This window comes from Lepidochelys kempii, chromosome 23 (genome assembly GCF_965140285.1).
Source record: "Lepidochelys kempii isolate rLepKem1 chromosome 23, rLepKem1.hap1, whole genome shotgun sequence".
In the NCBI taxonomy this organism is placed as follows: domain Eukaryota; kingdom Metazoa; phylum Chordata; order Testudines; family Cheloniidae; genus Lepidochelys; species Lepidochelys kempii.
Genome location: NC_136402.1, coordinates 3605765 through 3629465, shown reverse-complemented (window position 1 = coordinate 3629465; position 23701 = coordinate 3605765). Strand labels below are relative to the sequence as shown.

Sequence of the window (23701 nt, the reverse complement as noted above, 5' to 3'; positions counted from 1 at the left end):
GCTCCCCCGGCGCTTGCCCTGCACAGGGAAGGAACAAAATACAATCAGTGCCCTGCCCTCCCCGCTAGCGAAGGCCTCAAAATCTTGGTCTTAAAAAGACCTGATGGTGCCCAGATCTCCAGCCCAGAGTGCTCCAGGCGTTTAGGTGGTGAACCACAGCTCACCAGTGCTCTAACCACTGGGCCAGCTGTCCCACCCTGGCTTTACCTTTGTAAAGAAATACTCCCCCCCGCAAACCCCCCCAACAAATCAAGAATAAAAAGCAGGGTTACAAAATAAGTACAACTTTATCAGAGAGGGTTTGGGGGTGTTTCCACGGGGTGGTCTCGTACTTGGTTCAGGGGCAGGTTCTTTCACACGGTCAGACAGCGAGAGGCAGGGGCGCAGCGAGACAAAGCCAGCGAACACGGGCTGCCGGGTTTGGTTTTTTGGTTTTTGTTTTTTTTTTTTGTAAAATTTTTTTTTTCCGTTTTGTTTTTTAATAACGTATTCATGGTTACCAGCCATAGTCATAACAAAAGTTATTCATAATAAAATGTATCTAAAATAACATTTCTATCTGAAACAGGAACCTTGTCTCTACTGTAGAAATAGATGGGGGGGGGGTTGCCCCGGTTGGGGGTGGGGTTGTTTTTTGTACACACTACTATGCGGTATATACTTTGGAAAGGCCTTTAACATTTAAACAGGTAGAAGGGGGAAATTTCTTTTGTACCAGTGGGAGGGGCTCAGCCTGTGGGGCTCATCTACTTTGGGGCATGCGTCTCCCCCCACGCTGTAGAGAGATCTGGGGAGACAAGGGACTTTTTGTCCCAGGGCATCTTTCTGGAAAGAGACAAACTTGTACCGAGGTCTGGGCAGGACCCTGCTCCCCTCTCCCCCCAAAATAAATCCATGGGGCTCTCACGAAGCCCAGTCCTCCCCCAGATTCTCCCCTGCCCCCCCTCAAAGCCCTGGTGTGAACTTCACCCCAGAGTCCCCTCCGCTGCCCCTGAACGCCTGAGGATACCACAAGCCTCGGGGTGACCCCGGTTCTCCGCTGGACGTGGCCCTTTTCACCAGTGCCGCTCCCCTGTTGAAACAGCATTATCTGCGCCCGCCGTTGCCCGGGTATCATTGTCGGCGCAAGGTGGTGGAGAAACAGGGGCCCCTTCCCCCAAGCACAACCAGGCCCGCACCCTTCGGCGCCTCATGGGAGCAGAGCTCGGGGAAGGGAACATTTGGAAGGTTTTAAATCTATTTGTTTTTTAAAAATGAGCGGCAAATCAGAAGGAGAAAAAAAAAAAAGTTAATCCAATCAAAAGGGGGGGTTGGGATGGGTAAAAGCCACACCCCCTGCCCACAGGCTCCTCCCACCCCCCCAGCCCATGTAGTGTTTTTTGTTTTACACACATGCACACGCACACACAAAGCTTGGGGCTTAGGGGAGGGCTCGCTCCTGCCTAATGCCCTGCCCCCCCGAGCTCAGCAGGGCTCAATCCTCATCTCCCCTCACACCCCATCAAGGCATCTAAGGAACAGCTCTGTCCCCGCTGCCCCCCAAACCCAGCGGTGTGTGTGTGTGTGTCTTCCAGACCACCCCAAAGGGGCTTGCAAACAACCCCCTGCTTCACAGCCCTTTCTCAGTCCCCGGCAAGTTCATTAGCATCGTGAGCACCCCGCACTGTCCTGTGCGGCCCCCGGCCAGGAAGGGGTGCTCTAACCCGGCTGCCCGAGCTCAGTCTGACGGCGCTGCCCACACAGACGAGCTCCGGGCAGGGAGAGGCGACCCACATGCAGAGCCCAACATGGGGGAGCCGCCAATTCATCCAGGGGGGTCTGCCCTGTGCGGGCACAGCCTTCCCAGCCTATGGCAGAGGCACACACACCGGTGGGGGGGGGGGGGGGCAGACACACACACACCCCCCCCACCTATCAACCGAGCTGACCCTCGAGGGCCCCAGATGCAGCCAAACCAAACACCCACCAACCTTCTAATGCTTCAATCATGTAACCCTTATAATTCCCACGGGGGGGGGGGGGAATACACCCCAAAGGGTTAAATACCCTCCAATGCTCCAACCCCTCCCTCCCAGGTATCCCCATCACCCCCTACCCCCTCTCTTCAGCCCCGACCCAACACCCCTTCTCTGGGGCGTGGCTTCTTTCCCTGAATCCACCACTTGCCCTATGGGGGAGGGCATGGACCCCTCAAAGGCCACACCCCCAGCCACCCTCTTATGGGGGAGGACGTGGCCCTCCTTCAAAGGCCACGCCCCCAAGTAGTCACAGGGGTGGGGTGGGGAGTTACAGGCACTTAATAACAGTTCCAGAAGAGTTCTCGGCCCCATCTGTGGAGGTGTTTCTCCCCAGCCCGCCCCCCATCGCAGGGATCAGGTGCGAAAAGCAGGCAGGAGGCGAACCCGGAAGAAACCAGCTCGCCAGGTTAGCCCCCCTGGTGCCTTTCGTGGCAACCAGCATCGGCCCAGAGCAGCCGGCCTGCCCCGGGGGGTGGGGAGGAAAGTGAATCAGATGCGCTGTATCCCCCCCTTCTCCACTACTCCCTCTCAGGAGCATTTTTCCCCATGCTGAGAAAGGATGGGTGGGGGGGGAGAGGGGGCGGGAGGACACACACACATGCGTGACCCAAGATCCTGCTGCTTCTGGCTTCGTTACCCTGGGAGTTACAGGATGCAGCTCAGTATTAAACCATAGTTAAAGTAATAATAAAGTAGAAAAATATTAGAACATATAAGATGGTAAGATTGTAGTGAGAGCTTCTTCCAACCCCCGCGCCGTGACGGAGCTGATGGCAAACGCCGGGGGAGGGCAGGAGGGGGGTGGGGTGGAAGATTCAACCACCCCTTTAAGCACCCCCCCCCCAAAAAAAAAATAAAGAGAACCCCCTAAAGCTTCTCAGGAACCACGGATCCCCGAGGCTGGTCAGATGGTGGAGGTCTTGTCGGTGCCATCTGTTAGGAGAGAAAACAGGACCAGAGTGTGTTGAGTGTCGAGGCGGAAGGGGACGAGGAGGGGACGTCGTCCTGTGGCCAGGTTCGGGGCAAGGGCATTCATAAGGGGCCAGTGATTCCGCGTGCCTGGCGGCAGCTCCACTCACAACACAGACACCAGGAATTTGCTGGGCCCCCAAACGCCAAGAGTAGCGGGAGGTCTTGGCCCAGGGTTTTGCTGCCGACTACGCCAGCTACGTGCTGGGTTCTGTCACAGGAGCCCCATTGCAGACAAGGTCACTGCTAGATACATGCGCCCCATGCGTCTGGCTGCGATCTAGGGCTGTGAGAGCGTCGCCCACCCTGGGATGGGGGTCAAGGGGAGGGATCGGGCCCCACCTCAGTCTCCCGGGGACCTGCTGGCTTGTAACCCCCTTGAACACCCTCCCATCCCCGGGCGGACCCTGCGTCTCACCGCCCAGCGCGTGCTCAGTCATGCTCAGGCACAGCGACTCCAGCGTGGGGTTGATCTCCAGGTCTGTTCCAGGGATCTGGCAATCTAGAGAGGGGGGCCGGAGGAACGGGATTAGCCATGTGGCCCCCACACTCCCTGATGGGCAATGGAAACTGGATTCATGCAGCACTCATGACCGCCCTGGCCCACCCAGCAAGGTGGCAGCTTTGAGCCTCATTCCGTTATTAACCCCTGTGCTGCCAACTTCTCCACTGAAAAATGGTCAGTGATGGAGAATCCAGTAATTGGGCTGGGAATAGAACCCAGGACTCGCTCTCACTGCACCCCACGCCCCTCCCAGAACCAGGGATAGAACCCAGGAGTCCTGGTTCCCAGACTCCACTGCTCTAACCCACTAGACCCCACGCCCCTCCCAGAACCAGGGATAGAACCCAGGAGTCCTGGTTCCCAGACTCCACTGCTCTAACCCACTAGACCCCACGCCCCTCCCAGAACCAGGGATAGAACCCAGGAGTCCTGACTTGCAGCAGATGGACGCTACTTGCCAAAACGTGCAGCCTGCTCTGGGGAGGAGCATGGCAGGCTTACACCCCACAGCCAGAGAGGAGGAGGAGGAGGAGAGCGAGTTTGCAGCAGATGGCCTCCTGCGGACCTGAGCTGGGCAGAACAGTCTCTCCAAGAACATCTCCTGTCTTGAGTCTGCCAAGGGCTGGTACCAGAAGGAGAGCGACCAGGCTACTCACCCTGGGGGAACATGATGATGGCCTGCGGGGACGTGTGGACGGGTAGCGAATGGGTGCGCTGGACCGAGCTGCGGCTCTGGCCGGGCATACTGTTGCTGCCCCCGGGATTGGCGAACCACAGGTTCTGCGGCGAGAGGGGAAGACGGGCTAGATGATGCAGGAGACTGGCACAGAATAGCTGGCTCCCCCAGGCTCACCCGCGCCAGCCTGGCATACGGGGGATCCGGAGACAACGTTCCATAGCAGCAAAGGATTGGGGCGGCTCCGAGTCACGCTCCCCTGGAAGGAACAGCGGGCTGACGCCACGCTGGGAGAGGGGGCTGGCCTCCCGCGTCAGAGCGAGTCACAAGGCCCTTCTGCAAAAGGGGGAAGGCCCTGGCACCCCCCAGGGGCGGGGAGGTGACACTGCAAGGGGAGAGCCCAGCTTGATTCTGCAATCCCAGGGCCATCAGAGAGAACCCCGCTTTTCGACCTCACAGAGCAGCTCTTAACCCTCCCTCCTCCAAACAGGGAGCTCCACCAGGCCATTTAGAGAGCAGAAATTCATTTTAAAAAGGGGGGCCCCCCATCAATTTATCCTGCTCTAGCCATTAGATCCCACTCCTTTCCTACAGCCAGGAATGGGGCTCAGAAGTCCCCCCGCCTGCCCTGCTCTAACCACTAGCACTGGGGATAGAACCCAGGAGTCCTGGCTCCCAGTTCCATCTAGGATACCTATCTGGCTTCTGTCACAGTAATACACAAGCACCTCATAATCTAACATATTTGTCCTCAAATGTCCCCTAGCAGGCAGGGCAGATCGATTAACCCCATAATAACATGGAGAAACTGAGGCACAGAGAGACTATGATGGAGAATCTAATGGCTGGTCTGAGAACAGAACCTGGAAGTCCTGACTCCCAGCCCCCCTGCTCTAACCACTAGACCCTACTCCCCTCCCAGAGCTTGGGATTGAACCCAGGAGTCCTGGCTCCCAGCCCTCCCCAGTGGACCCCACTCCCTTCCCAGCCCTGTGTTCACAGAACTACACGTCTCTCTACAACCTGCTGACCTATACCGACGAGCCCTTCTAGATTGGTACACACTGCTCCCATTCATTGTAAAATCCCCTTTGGCTTGGCTGCGGCTTCAGCCAGAGCCACGGGGAGTCTGGTTCGAGAAACCGGCCCACGCCCGCGGCTAGAGCGACACCACCCGCCCCGCCGGACTCACCTGTCGTCCCTGGCTCCCGATGGGGCTGGTAAGTGCATGCCGAGGCAAGACCCCTCCCATCCCCGCTGGGCTCAGCAGCCCCAGGCGGCTCGGGGGCATGGCTCGAGGGGGCATCTGGAACGGCCGCTGCCCTCTGCGCGCGACACCCACCCCCACAGATCCAGCTATGGGGAGAGAGTTGGAACCAAAGGCCCATCTAGGGGAGGGGAGAAGGTGAAAAAAATAAAGGCCTGTTTTCAAGTCACCAGAGATTCTAGCTGCTTGCAGCATCCCTTGGGATTGACCCCGAAACCGCCCCCCACACACACACAAAATTTCACATGGGACAGGTATTTGAAGCCCCTCCTCCTCCAGCAGCCCACACACCTTAGTGTCTCGGGGCGTTAGACACACCTGGTCCAAGTGATATGTGATGTGTGGCGGGCGGGGGAGCACTAGAGAAGCCTAGAGGATGGGACTGGTTTTCAGATGGTGCTTAGCACCCTCCCACCCTTGTGAAAACAAAGGTCTTTTAATGGCATCTCAAGTGGCCTCCCCCACCTGCCACTTGAAAATCTGGCCTCCGCAGAGACAGATTGCCCCTTCGAACCGGGCTTTACCCCTCTCCGCTCCCCCCAGGAGGAGAGTCACAAACTAAACGGGCTTCCCCTGGTTGCAGCCGACGTGGGGATGGATTCCAGCTGGCTACTAGCGGTCAAAAGCATCCCAGCTCCCAGACACAGGAACAGGAAGAGAGCCGGGGATGGCTGACAGGTGACCCGAGCTGCTCAGCCTGCACTGGCGGGCAGCGCAGAGCTGGGCTTCGAAACGCACATGAGCCAGCCATGCCCGCTAGGATTTGTGACCCCCCCGCTCCACAACCCAGCCAGCCCTGTCGGTCATCCCATTCCCTGGGCTCGTCAGGGGAAGGCTTCAGAGCTGGAGCATGCGGGATTTCGTAACGCAATCGTGTTGTTTCTGGGCCCCTGGGAGCGACCGGCCAGCTTCCCAGCCCCCTCAGAGGCGGGGAAGGGCTGGAATTGCGACAAGGAGCGACCTGCCCATAGCTATGACCCCAGAGAGCTGGGAATAGAACCCAGGAGTCCCAACCCCTAGTCCCCGTCCATGCTCTAACTGCTAGGTCCCGCTGCCTCCCTTCCACAGCCATAAATCCTAGTGATCTAGGAGCCAAGTGACTCCAGGCACTGCTGGGACACCCCCACCCCCAACTTATTTATTGGTTGCACCTAGCAACTGCTATTGGGGCCCCATTGTGCTGGGTGCTGCCCAGACAGGCCCTGTTCTGAAGAGCTTAGTCTAAATAGACAGGGTGGAGGGGAAACTGAGGCAGCCTAAGTCACACATCAAGGCAAGAGCTGGGACCAGAACCCAGGTCCCGGAGAGCCTGATCCACTGGGCCATACTGTCTAGCCAGATCACCCAGGGGGTGTTATTCAGCACTGTCCCCACTCTGCCCCATACTCCCAGCCTTCATGCCATTCTACAGCTGAGCCCTGAAACCTCGCCACGCCTACCCTTTCTGCTGGCGGTACCCTTGCATGTCGAGCACTGCCTTCCGGGGGAACGCCCGAAGCAGCTTCAGCACCTGCTGCTTCCAGGACAACAGCCTCTTCTTCTGCGTCTCCGTGAATGCCTGCGGCACACAGGGACAGCGCAGTCAGGACGCCGGGCTGGCGCCAGGGCGTAGAGAGGGGGCAGGAGCAGCTGTGGGTAGGAGGGGCACAGAACGGGGGGCACTTTGCTACAGAGAGGGGAGGAAATGGAGGGATTCGAGCACACACCCAGCCCAAAGCAGATGTGTGTGTGGAGGTGCGGGGGTGGGAAAAAGGCCCTTAAATGACCTGCCTGGATCAGTTCAACAGCCCTGGGGCCTGGCCTGCTGGGCACAGCAGAGCAGAACCCCGGAGTCCTGAGGGGACCCAGCAGCCCCCGCCCCTGGACCAGAGGGAGGTTTCCATGCAGACGATACCTCGTGAGTCAGGCACTTCTCTATGAGCTGGAGGTAACTGGTGATGTTCTCCTCATCAGGCCGGGAGACGAGCAGCTGTGTGCACACTGCGAGGAGAGCAGAGGGGTTACTCCCCGGGCCCTTCCAGAGCATCTCCCCTCCTCCCCACCCCCCGGACGTTCAGCATCATGCCCCCTGGAGGTGGGTCGGCAGAGGTGGATGCTGCAGCACACACGAAAAGGGAGTCGCCCAAGGACAAGCGGTGAACAAGCAGCAGGGCTGGAAAGAACCCAGGAGTCCTGCCAGTCCCACCATTGCTCTAACCACTCAGTCCCCACTTCCCTGCCCCAGCCAGGAATAGAACCCAGGAGTCCCAACTCCCAAGCCCCCCGCTGCTTTCATCACTAGACCCCACTCCCCACCCACAACTGGAATAGAACCCAGGTCCAGGTCCCCCCTGCTCTAACCACTAGACCCCACCTCCCTCCCCCAGCCAGGAATAGAACCCAGGATTCCTGACCACCCACACCTGGAGTCAGGAAGAGAACCCAGGTGTCCTGTGCCTAACACACACAGCCAACCTTCCTCACACACTTGGTTTTGTTTCACCACTAGAGAACCCAGGCGTCCTGTGCCCAGCTCCCGCTCCCTCCCCCAACAGATGAGATAAGTCATCCAGCTTCCCGGCCCCGCCAAGTGGGAGTCAGTGGGACCCATCCACCTGAAACAGGGCTGGAGACATCAGTCAGCCCCAGCCACACATGCCAACTTGAGGGCATGCCCCCAAATCTGTACCGCCCCTATCTGGGAGAAAAGCACCAACGTTCCCTCTAGCATCCCGGGACCCCCACAATGATGAGCTCCCTGAATGCCACTGCGGGAGAGGAAGCGCCTTCCGGACCAGACGCCCTTACCTTTCCCCATCACCCGGGTGAACTGCCCCGGGATGTCCCCTTCCGCGATGGGTGCTGTGGCCGACTCCCCGTCGCAGGGGGAGGCCGTCTGGGATGGGAAGCCGTCCACCGCAGGCTCCTTGTCCTCTGCCCCATTGGTGGCTTTGTCCAGGCCCGGCCTGGGGGCTCCGTGGCGCTCGGGCACCGCCTGCTGCCCCTCCTTGGGCGTGGGCATGGCCTGGAGGGAGCTGTATGCTTTGATGGGCGTGATGATTATCTGCTGGAGCTCCTGGAGCGCGTTCCACAGGTTCCCTCCTTCAAGGATGTCCTGCGGGGGGGCCAGGGAAAGGGGGCGGGGAAGATGCCATGAAAAATTAAGGGCAGCTCCACATCTCAAAAAGGACCAAGGGGCTCAGTGGTCCAAGCATCAGGATCATGGGTTCGAGTCCCAGCAGCAGAAAGAGAGTTGTAGGTAATTTAGGACTTGCAGCCACAAGATCCTGTCTGCCCTGCACGGCACCTGCCCAGAGATCTTGGGTTTTAACCCCAGCAGCCTCGAAGCAAACTCCCCCAGCTGCTGTGCCGTGAACCAGGGGAATAGCCCCTTTCCGCATTGGAGACCAAATCAGTGCGCAGCCCCATGCCCGCTCCCCTCCCGGTGCTCCTGGTTATCCAGGCTTCCAGCTGGTTTCACAGCCAGGGGCACTCCTGGAGCTATGGGAATGCTGGCTAATGCAGAGCCTTTCACCAGTGCAAACCAGCAGTGCCACCCACTACATGAATTCCGGTAGCACCTAGAGGCCCTGACCAAGATCAGGGCTGTGCCCCCCACCCCCTTTTGCACCAGGTGCTGTGCAGGCCCCGAGCGAGAGGCACAGATCCCAAGAAGCTCACAGCCTAAGCAAGGGCTGCGATCCTCATTTTACAGATGAGAGATTCGAGGAGCCTAAAGAAGAGTCAGGAATCAACCCCGGGTCCCAGCTGGGTGCCTTGACCCTGAGGCCTCCAGTTCAGAGCTCACAGGGGAAGCCAGTGGGTCTTTTACCTTCTCCAGAGACTTGAGAACGCTCTGCCTCTCCCGCAGCTTCTGGATGCTCAGGGCAATTTTGTGCCTGGCTCCTTTGGTCACGTTCTGTGCAGGAAGGAAGACATGTGGGAGTGGAGGCGACAGCCACAGATGCAGCCACCCCCGCCCCTGACAGACTCAGAGACATGCCCTGGGAACAGGTCCCAGCCACAGGTGCCCCCTGGGTGCCACGCAGCCCGAAAGGAACTCGGGGCTCTTCCAGCCGTTCCCCCCATGGGTAGGTGGGAATTTCAGGCTCAAGGTATCCAGAGAAGCGCCTGGAATTTAGCAATCAGATCAAATCAGGAGCGAAGTGAAACCTCCAGTGGCGTCTCATCTGCCTGGGCCAGGAGCTATGGGAATGGTGATAGGTGCCCATGCGTTTATGCAGTCCTGAGAGCTCTCTTCCAGCTCGGGGGTGCAGGAGTGGCCCCTTAAGTCTGTGGAAGGCCCATGTCCTACAACACCACAGTCCCCCCGTCCCCTGGCTGGGACCCACAAGGTGGCTGCTGCCCTCAAGCAGCGCACGGTCGGGTGGAGGCTGGGACCCTGCTGTCCCCTCCTCACCTGGGACTCCAGATGCTGCTCCGTGAGGGTCATCATCTCTTCGTACGTCATCTGGGAGAAGAGGGCTGCGTACTTGTGCAGGCGAAGGCTCTTCAGCCACGAGGGGACATCTGTGGAGACGGGAAAGACCAGCCCTTTAGAGCGACCTAGGCCGCCAGCCACTGGCCAGGCCTGGGAAAGCTTCCGCGGCCACAGGATGGCGACAGCTCCCGGGACCGCCGGCGTTACGTACCAGTCACTTTGGGGCTCCCCAGACCCAGAGGAGCATACCCCTTTCAATGCAGGGCCTTCTCAGGTGACAAGGGGTGTGTGTGAGAGAGAGGGTATGTGAAGGGCATTCACATATGTGTGTGTGTGTGGGGGGAAAACGAGATTACAGACCATGGCTAGCTGATACCCACAGCAAGATTCCCATCAATAGAGCTCTGAAAATCCATGGATATCCGCTTCATATCCGTGGGCCATTTTTGCCGATAGTGGACCGGATGCAGATACAACCACGCAGGGAGCTCTACTCACTGGTGGCACCTGGCTGGGAGGAGGGGGAGGGGGGCCGTCCAGCACCCGCTCGCCACGTCACTTCCTGTCCAGCAGCTCGGGCCCCTCGGGCAGAGCCAGCATCCCCACCATGGCCTGGCCCAGCAGCACTGGCCACGCTCCCAGTCCCAGCCCGCCGGCTCCTGGGATTGGACCCAGTGCCCAACCCCTCCCCCTAACTGTGATGCAACATACACCGCTGCTGCCACGTGCCGTTGCTTGTGAGCCCCTGGGAGCAGCACGCGATGTGACCCCCAACTTTCCCTCTGCACCGCCCCTTCTCCTTGAGGCCCCTCCCCCTCCCTTGCTAGAGGGCTTGCTGCTGAGGTGTGGATACAGGTGAAAGATGGCTAGCGGATCATGGGTTGATCCTGGCGGATGCGGATCCACATTTTTGTATCTGCGCAGGGCTCTACCCGTCACGGAGATAGGAAAGGCTCATCCCCCTTGCTCACCGCTGCCCTTGTCCCCCCAGCCCCTGGCCAAGCAGCCCTGGTCAAATCGCTGGGAGCCCCCTGGTTACGGCTGCACAGACAGGGGTCTGATCCAGTATGGGAGCCCTGCGTTCCCAATGTCGGCCGGCAGAGCGAGGCAGTCGGGGTTCCCTCCCCAGCACGGGGTTCCCTACCCAGCATGGGGTGACCCCCCTCCCACGCCGTACCTTTCATGCCACTGCCATCCTCCTGGAAGGTGTTGCGGCTGCCGATCTGCTCTTCCGTCTGTTCGCTGCCCGAGGAGGCCACGCTGCTCTGGGGGGACAGGGGCGCGTGGTCCCCCGGGATGAAAGCCTGCCGGGCACACAGCTCATCGGGGCTCATCCACTCGCCAGGGGCCTGCGGGCTGGTGGGGATGAGGGACATGGAGCGCTTGAGCGGGCTGGGGTGGATTTGGCAGGGCAGAGCTGGAAGGGGAAGGCAGAGAATTAACATAGAATCATAGAATATCAGGGTTGGAAGGGACCTCAGGAGGTCATCTAGTCCAACCCCCTGCTCAAAAGCAGGACCAATCCCCAATTAAATCATCCCAGCCAGGGCTTTGTCAAGCCTGACCTTAAAAACTTCTAAGGAAGGAGATTCTACCACCTCCCTAGGTAACGCATTCCAGTGTTTCACCACCCTCCTAGTGAAAAAGTTTTTCCTAATATCCAACCTAAACCTCCCCACTGCAACTTGAGACCATTACTCCTTGTCCTGTCCTCTTCTACCACTGAGAATAGTCTAGAACCATCCTCTCTGGAACCACCTCTCAGGTAGTTGAAAGCAGCTATCAAATCCCCCCTCATTCTTCTCTTCTGCAGACTAAACAATCCCAGTTCCTGACAACATCGGGACTGGATCTCCTATCCTACAGACCTACCAGGGAGGATGAGCGTGGCGCGGAGAGATCAGACACCTACACCTCAGGGCAGCCAATGCCTCACGGCCTTGCGCTCAGGAAGTCCTTCTTAGCCAGGCTCCTGCTCTCTATATTCAGGATACAGCCCCAGAATGGGCCCTGCCCCCCCAGCAAGGCTCCCCCAGAGCCACTTGAGCAGAATTCTCTACATGGCTATGGTGCATTTCATCCAAGGCTCTTGATGCAACTGAGAAGCAGGAGTCAGGACCCCTCCCCGGGAAGTGGCCTGCTCCAGGGCATGCAGAGAATCGACAGCACAACTGAGAACCAAACCCACACCTACTGGGGGGAACTAACGTGACCACACTCTCTTTGCCAGTCACCCGTGCAGAGGGACGAACAGCAGCAAATGGCTTAGGAGGGTCAATCTGGGCAGGGGGGTTGCATCCGGACTAGGGTGACCAGACAGCAAATATGAAAAAAAATCGAGAGGGGGATGGGGGGGGGGGTAGGAGCCTATATAAGAAAAAGACCCCAAAATCGGGACATCTGGTCACCCTAATCTGGACTGACCTGGCATCTGCACTGCTAGGTGCTCTGTCTGCTTCCACAGCATCGTGAAGCAGCCGGGGAGCAGTTCAACCCCCGTCTTGGCTCCCTGCTGTATTTGGAGGCAGTGAAAGGAGGCAGGTATCCTCCACCCCCAGCCACCGCTCTCTCCCGCTCCCTTGCCACGGATCTCCCACTATCCCGAGTGCCCCTGTGGGGGCTGCCAAGGAGCTAGCCAACACCAAGCAGGGGGATGGCAGATGAGCAAGGCAGAGCCCAGTTCGGCCAAGGGACCCAGGTTGTAAGTTACAGCCAGGGCGGTGAAGCAGGTGTGAGGTCTAATCGCCGCTCTGGGATGCAGCTGGTTTTTCCCCTGAAGTCTACAAACCCTGGGCACACCCTCAGAGGCGTTAAAGGGGACGCTGGTAAGTCAAACTCCGTTTTGATTCGTGTTGTTCCTGTTTCTGTGTGAAGAGAACATACGTTTTCTCCCCTCCTACTCCCCGCACAGACACTGGACAGCTGGGGGCTGCAGGGAGGGAAATCCACCTGGAACCGCCCCAATGGGAGGAAGAGGAGACTAAAGGGAAGGAAAAAGTGTCTGAAGGGACGAGTAAATCTGATTAGCTTTAATAATCATTCCTGTTTCTTTAATAGAATTAGAGGCAGTTATTGTGTGTGTGTGTGGGGGGGTGTCAGTAGGTCACCTCCGAAACTGACACCCGCAGCCACCCATCTTGACACTTCCCTGACCATCTTCAATCTTCATTTACCTTGCCAGTCCCTGTGGCATCTGTACGTACGTGTAAGCACACCCCCAGCTGCCACGGCACGTAGGACTCCAAGCACTTCAGATGCCCAAAGCACTGTGCAAACATTAACTAATGCCCCTTGGGATGGAAGGGCAACCAATATTATCAGCCCCATTTTATAGATGGGGAAACTGAGACACTGGGCACTGACATGCCAAGCCCTGCCTCCTCCATTGTCAGAGCTTAGATTTGATCTGTCGTCATCCCCCCTTCCTGGGCACACTCCCACGCCTCCAACCCCCCTGCTGTTTGGGCCTCAAAATATTTTCTTCTGGGGCCTATCAGAAAGCAGGCGCGGACTCTGAGGAGGAAGCATGGCTCAGTTGATAGGGACTCAGAACTCCTGGGTTCTGTTCCCATCTCTCCTGCTGACTAGCCACAGGCAAGTGGCTTTACCCACTCTGTGCCTCAGTTTCCCCATGGGTAAAGCTGCATCTCTGTCGAGTATTTTGAGCTCTACAGAAGGCAGCCATGAGAATGATTAGAAAACATGCCTTAGAGAGAGACTCAAGGAACTCAGTCTACACAGTGTAAGGAAAAGGTTAAGAGATGACTTGATCCCAGATTAAGTACCTACATGGGGAACAAATATTTGATCATGGGCTCTTCAAGCTAGCAGACTGGAAATAAGGTTACATTGGCCTCTAAGCTCCTACCTACTGCCCACGCCCCATCCTGTCCCCTCCCCGCCATGTACCTGCATTTGCGTTGCTTCCGATGCTGTTGATGGCAGAGGGCACCGAGCTGGAGGAGTGGAAAGGCAAGTGTCCGTTTTCTCGGGGCAGCTTCTCCTGCCAGCCGTGTCCCAGCTCCCCCATGCCCGAGTCCACCGGGCCCTGCCACTCGTCCGAGCCCTGGCGCGAGTGGTATGCAGTGTCAGGCCGGCCCCTGCCCTGGCCGGAGTAGCCGCTAGACAGGCGTTCCTCAAGGTGGTTGAGCCATAGGGCCAGGGAGTTGCGATCGTCCAGCGTGGTGGCCGGGTGGATGAGGGCATAGGACAGCAGCTGCCGGCTTTCCTCGATGAACAGGTTGCTCTCGATGGAGTAGGCCAGGACCTTCTGCAATAGCTTCATGTATTCGGACTTGGCTTCCGTGTTGCCAGGCTGTAGCAGGGGCAGGTGAGAGAGGAGCAGGGAGACCACCTTGTCCTTCGATTCCTGGTGCCACTGGCTGATGACAGCTGTTTGGGGGAGAGGGGGCAGAGAAGGGTGAAGAACAGGAACAAAAGGGAGCCTGCTCCTTCCTCCAGTGGCTTTCGCCACAGAGAAATCAATGCAGCCAATTCTGGGGAGGAACAAGACAGCTGGTGAAGGAGTGTGTAGGAACACTCGCAACGGCTTCAGGCAGGGAGATTTGTATACTACCGAAAACCACAGTGTGGCATCACCAAGGGGGCTTACCAGAGCCAGATACCTGGAATGACGCCCCGCCCCCAGACACGGTGATCTCAAGCAATCCAGGCGATCAGTGTGTCCCCCCCCAAAATGCCACCACTTCCAGCAACAAAGAGAGCTCCACGGACTTTACAAATGGGGTCTCATTACTCCCACTTTACAGCTGGGGAAACCGAGGCACGGAGAAGGCAGCGACTTGCCCAAGGTCAGCGGCAGACCTGGGCTCATCAGACCCTGGGCTTAAAGCCCAGTGCTCGATCCACTAGGTCAGGCCACCTCTTCCTGCTGAACTCTTCCGATTTCCTCTGCCCAGAACTAACGGGGTTTGAACTCCCTTCCCCCGCACAGCGTGCGGAACTTAAAGACAGGAATCGATTTGGGCAGGGAGGGTAAAAGAGGGCTTCAAAGGGAGAGGGCGCACCACGCTGAAGCGGACATATTTGTTACGGGCGTAAGGGGCGGGGGGGGAGTTGAGGGACGTGAGCCGTGGGAGCCTGGCAGAGAGATTTCTCAACCATGTAGGGATTAGGTAAATAACCGTACAGTTATTGGGAAATAACCAAGTGCACAGCCAACCCAGCTCAAGAAGCAAATGGCGCTGGCTGGACGAGGAGGCCAGCAGAGAGAGCATAAGGGCTTGTGAACCAGAGCAGTGTGTCCCAACTTTCTTCCAAAGAAGGGGCAAGTCCTAGGTCCTATATCCGAGCGCCTCAAAATCTTTAGTGGGGCAGAGAAAGGCGACTGTCCACATTGCACAGATGGAGAAACTGAGGAAGGCAGCGGCAAAGTGACGTGCCCTGGGAGTTTGTGGCAGAGCTGGGAATTGAACCTAGGTCTCCAAGTCCTAGGTTAGTGCCTAACCACTGGACTGTCCTTCCTTGCCTTTGCCAGCTACCCCACACTCAGTGGGCAGTGGAATAAAATCCTAAACATTTGATATCGGTTCAGGGAGGATCAGAGTCATAGTTTGAACCATAGGCGCTGATCACCCACGGGAAAAAACAAACAAACAAACAGTGGGTGCTAAGCACCCACCGGCAACCCCAACAATCAGCTTATCCCCCCGCCCCCTCCCCCCCAAGGGCTCCTGCCAGCCGTGTTCAGTGGTGTGCAGGAAGCGTGGGGGGGGAGGGGGAGAGGGGAGGAGAAAGAGGCAAGGGGAGGGAGTGGGAGCAGAGCCTGGGGCAGAGCAGGGGTCAAGCACCCCCTAGGAACTCAGTGCCTCTGGTTTGAGCCCCAGGCGCGAGCAAACAAAGTCATAAGAACCATAATTAATTTCACCGGATGAAATTAACGGGCAGCAGGTTTAAAACAAACAAAAGGAAGTGGGTCTTCACGCAGCACACAGTCAACCTGCGGAACTCATTGCCAGGGGATGTTGTAAAGGCCAAAAGAATAACTGGGTTCAAAAAAGAACTAGATAAGTTCCTGGAGGATTGGTCCATTAATGGCTATTAGACACAATGCTCAAGGACACAACCCCATGCTCCGGGTGTCCCTAAACGGCCAGAAACAGAGTGGACGACAAGGGATGGACCACTCGAAACCGCCCTGTTCTGTTCATTCCCTCTGAAGTACCTGGTGCTGGCCACTGTCAGAAGACAGGATACTGGGCTAGATGGACCCAATATGGCCGTTCTTATGTCAAATGTTGATCTTAAGCAAGACAAATTTTAAGGAAGGGGGCTTTATCTAAGGTACCCCACGCTCGAACCACCTCAGGTTTGGATCGGTCACGCTATGCTGGACCCCCATGAGGCACAGAAAGTTTCAAGACCATCCAAGTCAGTCTCCGAATTTTAGAGCTCTTAGGAAAGTCAGCTGTTCAACAGTAAGCTAGACCCAACCTTAACTCAAGCAGGTGTTACAGCCTCTTTGGAATCGCCAACTCTCAGCAGAGATGACCAAGCCCCCTCAGCCGTCAGAGACGGTACCACAGTGTTCCAGGACAATGGGTGTGAAGGTCTTGGGTCAGAGGAGATCCAAGGTCCCATCCACTCTGCATGGACATGAAGATCTCCTTGGTTACTTTCCGAGGGAGCAGGGTTTCCCTGCCCTGGTTTCCTGAGCCAAAATTTCCTCTCTCACCTCCAGCTGGTCTGCCTTGCTCTCCCCCCCAGAAGCAGCTGCGTTGGAGGTGCTGTCAGCACAGTCCGCGCAGCTCCAACAGAGGGGTGCCTGCAGCTCCCTCAACACTACCTCCCTGCTACTGACTGACTGCGTATGGACTGAGGGGTCACTTTACTGCCCTGCCTCAGTTTCCCCAACGCCACGGGGAATGCATTTGGATGCTTGCGGCTCTGGACATCTCTTCCCTGGCAGCACAGGCTGCAGAACTGGGATCTCTTGTTCTTTAATAGCGACTTTGGGAGAAATTTTCCCTACAAAGTCAGAGCAGACAGATTCCAGCACACCCCGCCACCACCGCGGGCAGATGCCCAAAGGATACAGTTACAGGCCCGGAGCAACCCATTAATTGCGCGGGGGGGGGGGAGGGGGAGGAGACCACAGACTGGAAGGGCGGAGTATGCTCAGCTGCGTGCCTGTCGGATGGAAGATACCCTCTGCCAAGGGAAGCTGCAATGAGCGACACATGCAGGCTCAGCAATCTTAATTCTTTAAACCTTAGCTCCTACCCACTGTTTCCTCTTGGCCTCCTAGGGGAAGATCCTTCCCACACCTGTGGAAGGACAGGTCTGCTGCACAGAGGGGTGACCCCACAACTGCACAGGGCCCCCTTCTACTGCTCTGCACAGTGGGGACTTATGCCGCTACTCCACTCTCGAGAGTCCCCTGCAAGGGAGACAGTGTGGGCATGACACAGGCCTGGAGGGTCAGGACGCCTGGGTTCTATTCCTACCTCTTCCACCGATTTGCCGAGAGAGCAAGGGAAAGTCACTGCCTTGCCCCGCGCCTCAGTTTCCCTATCTGTAAAGCAGGGATAACCATACGTTTGCAGGGCGCTTAAAGATCTCTGGATGAAAAGCACTGGCTCGGCCCAAGTCCTGAGTTCCCCGGAGGATGGGTGGTCCGATTAACGGAACTGGAATCTATTGCCTTCATGGTTTATTTAGGGGGATCCACACATCGCCAGAGCAACTGTAGAAACAAGTACGCGTTTGACACTCCAATCTGGGCTATGACCCATTCCTGCCTGCCCCTAGCAGAGCACGCAATCTCAGCCAGGGAGCAGGAGACACACTTGGAAAGGACAGAGCGGCTACCTCAGGGGCATCTCCCATCACACACAGACAGCTATTTTTAACCTGGAAATTAAGGCTTAGGGAAAGGCTAGGCCGCAGAGGCTGAGGCCAACGATTCAGCGAGTGTCTCCCGCAAGCTGCCGACAGGCCCTGCGCAAACTTGACAAGATTTGCTTTGCCACTTCTCTGTGGGTGAGTGTGGTCCTTGGTCCCTCGATGAACAGCTGGGGGCTAAAAGGGTACCAGGCTGCACAGGGTTGGCCACGTTTCCAATCTCAAATCACCCCATGGGGGAATTCTGGAACGAGGCTGTTAAAATTCACATGTGAGCTGAAGTGTGGCACAAGCGAGAGGGGGGATTTTAGCTGAATCAAGAGCTCTTGCTTTAAAAAAAACACCGAATAGGTAGAACTTCTTTTTAAATCTAGCCTGTTCTGAGGCCTGACACATTCCGAATCTAACATTTCTTCCCAGCTGAAAAGCAACACGCTTTTTACAGTTCACTCATTACTTGTTTTTAAATCAAACAGTCCTTTCAATTCAGATCATTTCCTTTTAGGAACAAAACAAGAGGCCCCTTAGATGGTTAAGTTTTACTTTGCTTTAAAAACTGGCTACCGAAGACGGGAAATGGCTAAATACTTTTGGCTGAGTGCATATTGTACGGCTGGCGTTATGTATTTAGCTTCAGCTAGATGGAAACGATGTTAAACTGTCTAAAGAGTTTTGATCGTGCTGATTTTGGGGGCGGAACTGAGTTAAGGAACAGCTTAATGACACAGAGAGAAATGATAGGAAGTCAAAGAAATCTGGTGTCCCAGAAGCTGGGAATGGATCACTTAATGATTCCCTGTTCTGTTCGTTCCCTCTGAAGCACCTGCCATTAGCCACTGTCGGAAGACAGGATACCAGGCTAGATGGACCTTTGGTCTGACCAAACAGTATGGCCCTGTTTCTTGATCCTTTTGGATCAAAAACGCGAAGCTAGCTCAGACGAATGGCAGTCTGGTATTATTTTACACCTCTGCTTTTCCCCCTCCTCTTCAAAAGCCCCCACTTCCCTTTGTTGCCTATTTGGGCATGTCTTTTTATTATTATTACTCTCACCTAGCACGTTATGTCTGCGTAATATTGTCTGATTTTGTGTTGTCTGGTCTTGCAGCTCTGACAAGTTGTAAAGTCGCGTAACTGCGTAATCTTACTGGCTATCCTGTGAAAGGGGCAGTAACTGGTAACATCATACAAGCTGCAAGTCCTTTACCTGTTTGTAGTTTTTTATTGTTTCTTTAGGAAAATTAATAAAAAGTTAATCACACACACACACACGCTTTTAACCAAGTTAGCTACAAAATGAAGACTGAAGAAAAAAGAAAAAAAAAGAGTTAGGGTCTTGCTGATACTTTATATATGGCATGGCCAAACCGCGGCTCTTTCACAGTTCAAGTATGGCTCATGGAGCCCCTCCCCCGCTTCTCCATCTACCAGACTGGGGGGGGGGGGGGGAAGGGAGGGGTTGGGGCTTCTGCCCTGCAGGGAGGGGGGTCTCGGGGCTTTAGTCCCAGCAGGCGCCGCCCGGCGGGGCAGGTTGCGCATGTCTTGCGGCTCTCAAACTTCTGAAGATTACTGCATGTGGCTCAGAGAGTCAGTAAGTTTGGCCACCCCGCTTTACATCTGCACACCAGGATATTTCAAGAGCAGATGCCACCCCATTGCCACCAGCATAGTTTGAGTGGCAAAAAAAACACAACCACCCACCCTAGATGGAGTTATACTGGTATAGCTTACCCTGCTTTTGGCAAAGCAAAATAAGCTGTATTGGAATAAAAGCACCTTACGTGGGTGTAACTGCACCTGCATTAAGGCTATTACTGGTAAAAAGTCACTAGACGTGTACATTCAAAGTGGATTAGTTAAACTACACTAAGCTCCGTGTGGATGCACTCATTAAGAATGAGAAAAAAGAAAAGGAGTACTTGTGGCACCTTAGAGGCATCCGATGAAGTGAGCTGTAGCTCACGAAAGCGTATGCTCAAATAAATTGGTTAGTCTCTAAGGTGCCACAAGTCCTCCTTTTCTTTTTGCGGATACAGACTAACACGGCTGCTACTCTGTAACCTGTCATTAAGAATGAGAGTGGCCTTAATTCAGATTAGTTTAATTCAATTTCAAAACCTCACTCTCATAATTCACTTCCAAAGTGAATTAAACTGAATCAAATTAAGACCATTTTAATTTACAATGGGAGTGTCCACCCAGTAATTTAAAGTGATGTCACTAATTTTACACCTTGTGGTTAATTCCAATTAATTTTCCTGAGGGTCCCCATGTAGACACGCCTTAAGTGTCCACACTGAGGGTTTCCCTGGTTTGATTAAGTCAGTTTGATTTCCCCATATTTATTCCCCGCCCGGTGGGTGGGGAGGAGAGGAGAGAAAGGAAGGGAGGAGGTCTTAACATGGACGCATACAAGACTTTAGACCAGGCATTTCTCAACCAGGAAGGCCACAACCTTCAAGGGGGTTACCAGATGCTGAAAAGTTTTAGTACAATCTAAAGCAAGGAAAATCTCACTCCCCCATTTCTGGCACATCTTGACCTTTTCATGGTCAAGCACTCTCCAATCAACCCCTCAAAACACACAAATAAATTATACAGGTTTACCATTATCACTGATAGTTATTTATATTTTACTCTTTTATAGTAAGAGTCAGAGGCTCAGGAAAATGTTTGCCTTCAAATAAGGGGTCGCCAGCCTCCAGGCTAAGTAACAAGTCACCCTACAAATAAATCTGCATTAAGGCCAGATCTACCCTGAAAGAGCTTTAAACATCTGTGCTTCTGAGATGCTTAAGTGATCAAGTGCAAAGAGACACACACAGCAGCTACTGCATACCAGGGAGGAGAGTTAACTAGTTCCAATACACTGCAATTGCTCTCCAAGAATCTGAAGAATGTGAATAGCAAAGGCGGGAGAGCGGCTGGGGGTGGGACCAGGAAGAAAGGGGATGAAATGGAGGAGGGGGAACAGAGGTTGAGTTGAAGCTGGGGAACAGTCTCCTCCCATGGAAAAAGGAGCCCTGGCTCCTGGAACATTTAGAACTAGGTCACAGAGAGGATTGTACTTAGGAAGAATGCTGCCCTGATTCCCGGTGGGCTGGATTATATAAACCAATTGTCTATTTCAATCTTTGGTGTAGGACAATACACATGCTCCAATGTTAGTCACTAAGATCTCCTGTTTACACAGCGTTCCAGGCTCAGTAGGGGGAGCTCTCCCCTCGGAAACCATATTGACCCCCATGCCCCAGAGCAGCACTAAGGGGCCCAGCCATCCTGCAGAAAGAAAGACAGGCAACTCTCCTTTCTGAATCAGGGCTCACCCCACTACACCAGCTTGTCTGCTGCAGTCTTGGGGGAATCCATTAAGCAAGAGCTGCCCTGGTATCCCAGCTTTAATGAGCAGAGTCTAAATTACCACCATTTGTATGACAGTTGTGCCCAGCCTTGAACTGGGAGCCCATTACGCTAGGGGCTGTACAGGTGTATTACGGTAGCACCTAGGAGCCCCAGTTACAGACACAATTGTGCTAGATGCAACACAAACAGACAAAAAAAGACGGTCCCCTGACCCAAGAGGTTTACAATCCCAATGGATAGAGCATGCCTCCTTTTCCACCCTAAACCACTGTATAGTGTTGTTGCAAAGCTGTTATCAGCTGCCCTGTCTCGCCCCAGACATGGCTGCTTTTCAGAGACTGTTAGTCTCACATACCACAACAATGGACTCGTTTTATAGTTCAGAGAGGGGAGAGTTGGATTAAACGATGCTATCTAAACCCACCCCATTCCTGATGCTAAACCCAGTCTGCTCCACCTCAGACGGAGGGGGGGCGGGGAAGGGAAGGGAAACAGCTCCGCTTGACCGACAGCAGCTGCGTCCCGAAGCTGCGTCCAAACTTACCTGCGCTGTTGGCCTCCGACTCCACGATGTGGATCTCGGTGCAGTCGGCCAGCGAGTGCTCCAGGCACAGCTGCAGGAAGCGGGCTTGGGTGCGAGTGACACGCTTGAGGAGGGAGAGCAGAGCCACCGTCTGCTCGCATTCATTCCAGCCTTTGAACCAGCCGGCCAGGATTCCCACCTGATCCCGGAACATCATGGTGGCAGGCGCGTCTACGTGGCTCGACAGCGACACGCCCAAGGCTGGGGGGGAAGGGGAGGGGAGGGAAGGGGGTCAGGGGAGAGGGGGGAGCAAGGGAAACCCCCTCACATGGTTTCAGCTTTAAGTCCTACGGTTTGGCCCAGAGATGGAGGAGGGCACGACCTGGAATGCAAATCCTGCTGCCAGTGAAGCTGGGATCACATGTGTGGGGGGGAGATTGTCCCAAAAGATCTTTCTCCGTGTAGATCCTTTTGCAGGGCTCTCCTCTAAGCAGACTGCCTTGGAGATCCCTGCAAGGAAAAAGAAATATGAGATTGATTAAGAAAGATTGGCCACCCCGGAGCACAGCCTGCATTGTTCTATAACCAGGTTTATGGCCTCTCTTGCTTTACAACAACAGACAGTCGGGACGATGACACATCCAAACACGCAACAGGCTATACGTTGAGCCCAGCAGAAAGCCCACTTGCGGAACTCATCGCCACAGGAGATCAGAGAGAGTCAACTATTGCATCTGGACAGCTTTATGACCAGCAATGTTGGTGCAAATCAGACCTCAGGTGGGAGAGACGAATTCACTTTTCTCCCCTGTTTCCCCCACATATGGTATTGTGCAATTCACAGATTCCAAGGGACCATTGTGATCACCTAGTTTGACCTTCTGGATAACACAGGCCAGAGACCTGTCCCAAAATAATTCCTAGAGCAGAGCTTTCAGAAAAACGTCTAGTCTTGATTTAAACATGGTCAGTGATGGAGAATCCACGACCACCATTGAAACAATATCCCAAGGGTCAACTACTCTCGCCGTTAAAAGTGTATGCTTGATTTCCAATCTCAAGTTATCTAGCTTCAACTTCCAGCCTTTGGATCACGTTAGACCTTTGTCTGCTACACTGAAGAGCCCAGTGTTAAATATTTGTTCCCCACGTAGGTATTTATAGACTGGGATCAAGTCACCCCTTTAGCTTAAAGGGAAAGTTACTAGACTGAGCTGGTTGGATGAGAAGGGGATTCACCTTAAGCATCAGGCACTGGATGTTGATAGAGCCCGGACAGCGGGCAAGGTAGAGCAGCCGTCTGACCCAGTGCGGCAGGAAGGTGCCAGATGGAATAACAGACCAACCAGGCGAGGCAGGGTAGTGATACCAGGGCAGGGTACCTGATCAGAGAGACCCAACCAGCCAATCCTGGGCAACCACACTGCTACAGTACCATAAACCCTCTCCTTCCCTCCCCCTGCCCCGAACTGCAAGTTCATCTTTGTTCATTTCGCATGCAGCCAACCAACCCAAGCAGGTCCGACTCCCCCCAACCCCAGGGCTGCCCTAACAAGACGTGAAGCGAGATTTGAAAGCAGCACTGTGACAAGCGAGCTGATAGCGAGAATCAAGTCAGGGCCAGCCACTGGTGGAAAAGGATGGTTCGGGGCCAAAGTTTAGGTTTTGGAAAAAGGAGATCTTCTCTCTTCTGCCCTGCCCAATAAGATAGAAACCTGGAAAGCCAGGGAGAGGGGATTTTTACATTTAAAGTCTTCTCTTGCACTGATTGCTGCCCACACAGCAGAACTAACAGCATTCAAGAGGCAAAACAGTCCAAGCTGAAGGACGTACATTATAAACACACAGGAGGCCTGCAAAGTCAAAGACCTGGGGCGTATCCACACTATGAAGGCTTTGCGGGTATAGCTGCGTCCACACCAGGTTTGCTGGCACACCTACATCGGTTAGGGGGGCTGATTTTTATCCCCACACTCCTAGTTAACACAGCTATGCTTGCAAAACATACACGCTCCCTCCAATCCTTTTTAAGCTTAAAAAAAAACCAAGCAGGGAGACTTTCCTTTTTAAGAATGTCAGGAATGTTACATCTCACTT

At 55.0% G+C, this 23701-nt stretch overlaps 1 protein-coding gene across 4 annotated transcripts in view; it reads right to left on the bottom strand.

The window, feature by feature from the left end:
• Positions 1-268: 268 nt before the first annotated feature.
• SAMD4B (sterile alpha motif domain containing 4B) overlaps positions 269-23701 on the bottom strand; it is a 34460-nt gene continuing 11027 nt past the window's right edge. Inside the window, exons 2-13 of one of the 4 annotated variants that reach the window (XM_073321932.2) lie at positions 21626-22114; positions 13765-14247; positions 11033-11272; positions 9835-9944; positions 9247-9333; positions 8223-8529; positions 7330-7415; positions 6875-6993; positions 5361-5556; positions 4149-4272; positions 3406-3540; positions 269-2951 (exon numbers count right to left, since the gene is read on the bottom strand). In XM_073321932.2, the coding sequence (XP_073178033.1) occupies positions 2923-2951; positions 3406-3540; positions 4149-4272; positions 5361-5556; positions 6875-6993; positions 7330-7415; positions 8223-8529; positions 9247-9333; positions 9835-9944; positions 11033-11272; positions 13765-14247; positions 21626-21821 (2112 nt within the window). In that variant the 5' untranslated portion in view covers positions 21822-22114 and the 3' untranslated portion in view covers positions 269-2922. The remainder of the gene's footprint in view (positions 2952-3405; positions 3541-4148; positions 4273-5360; positions 5557-6874; positions 6994-7329; positions 7416-8222; positions 8530-9246; positions 9334-9834; positions 9945-11032; positions 11273-13764; positions 14248-21625; positions 22115-23701) is intronic. The other 3 variants (XM_073321933.2, XM_073321934.2, XM_073321935.2) reach the window with 3 other exon arrangements.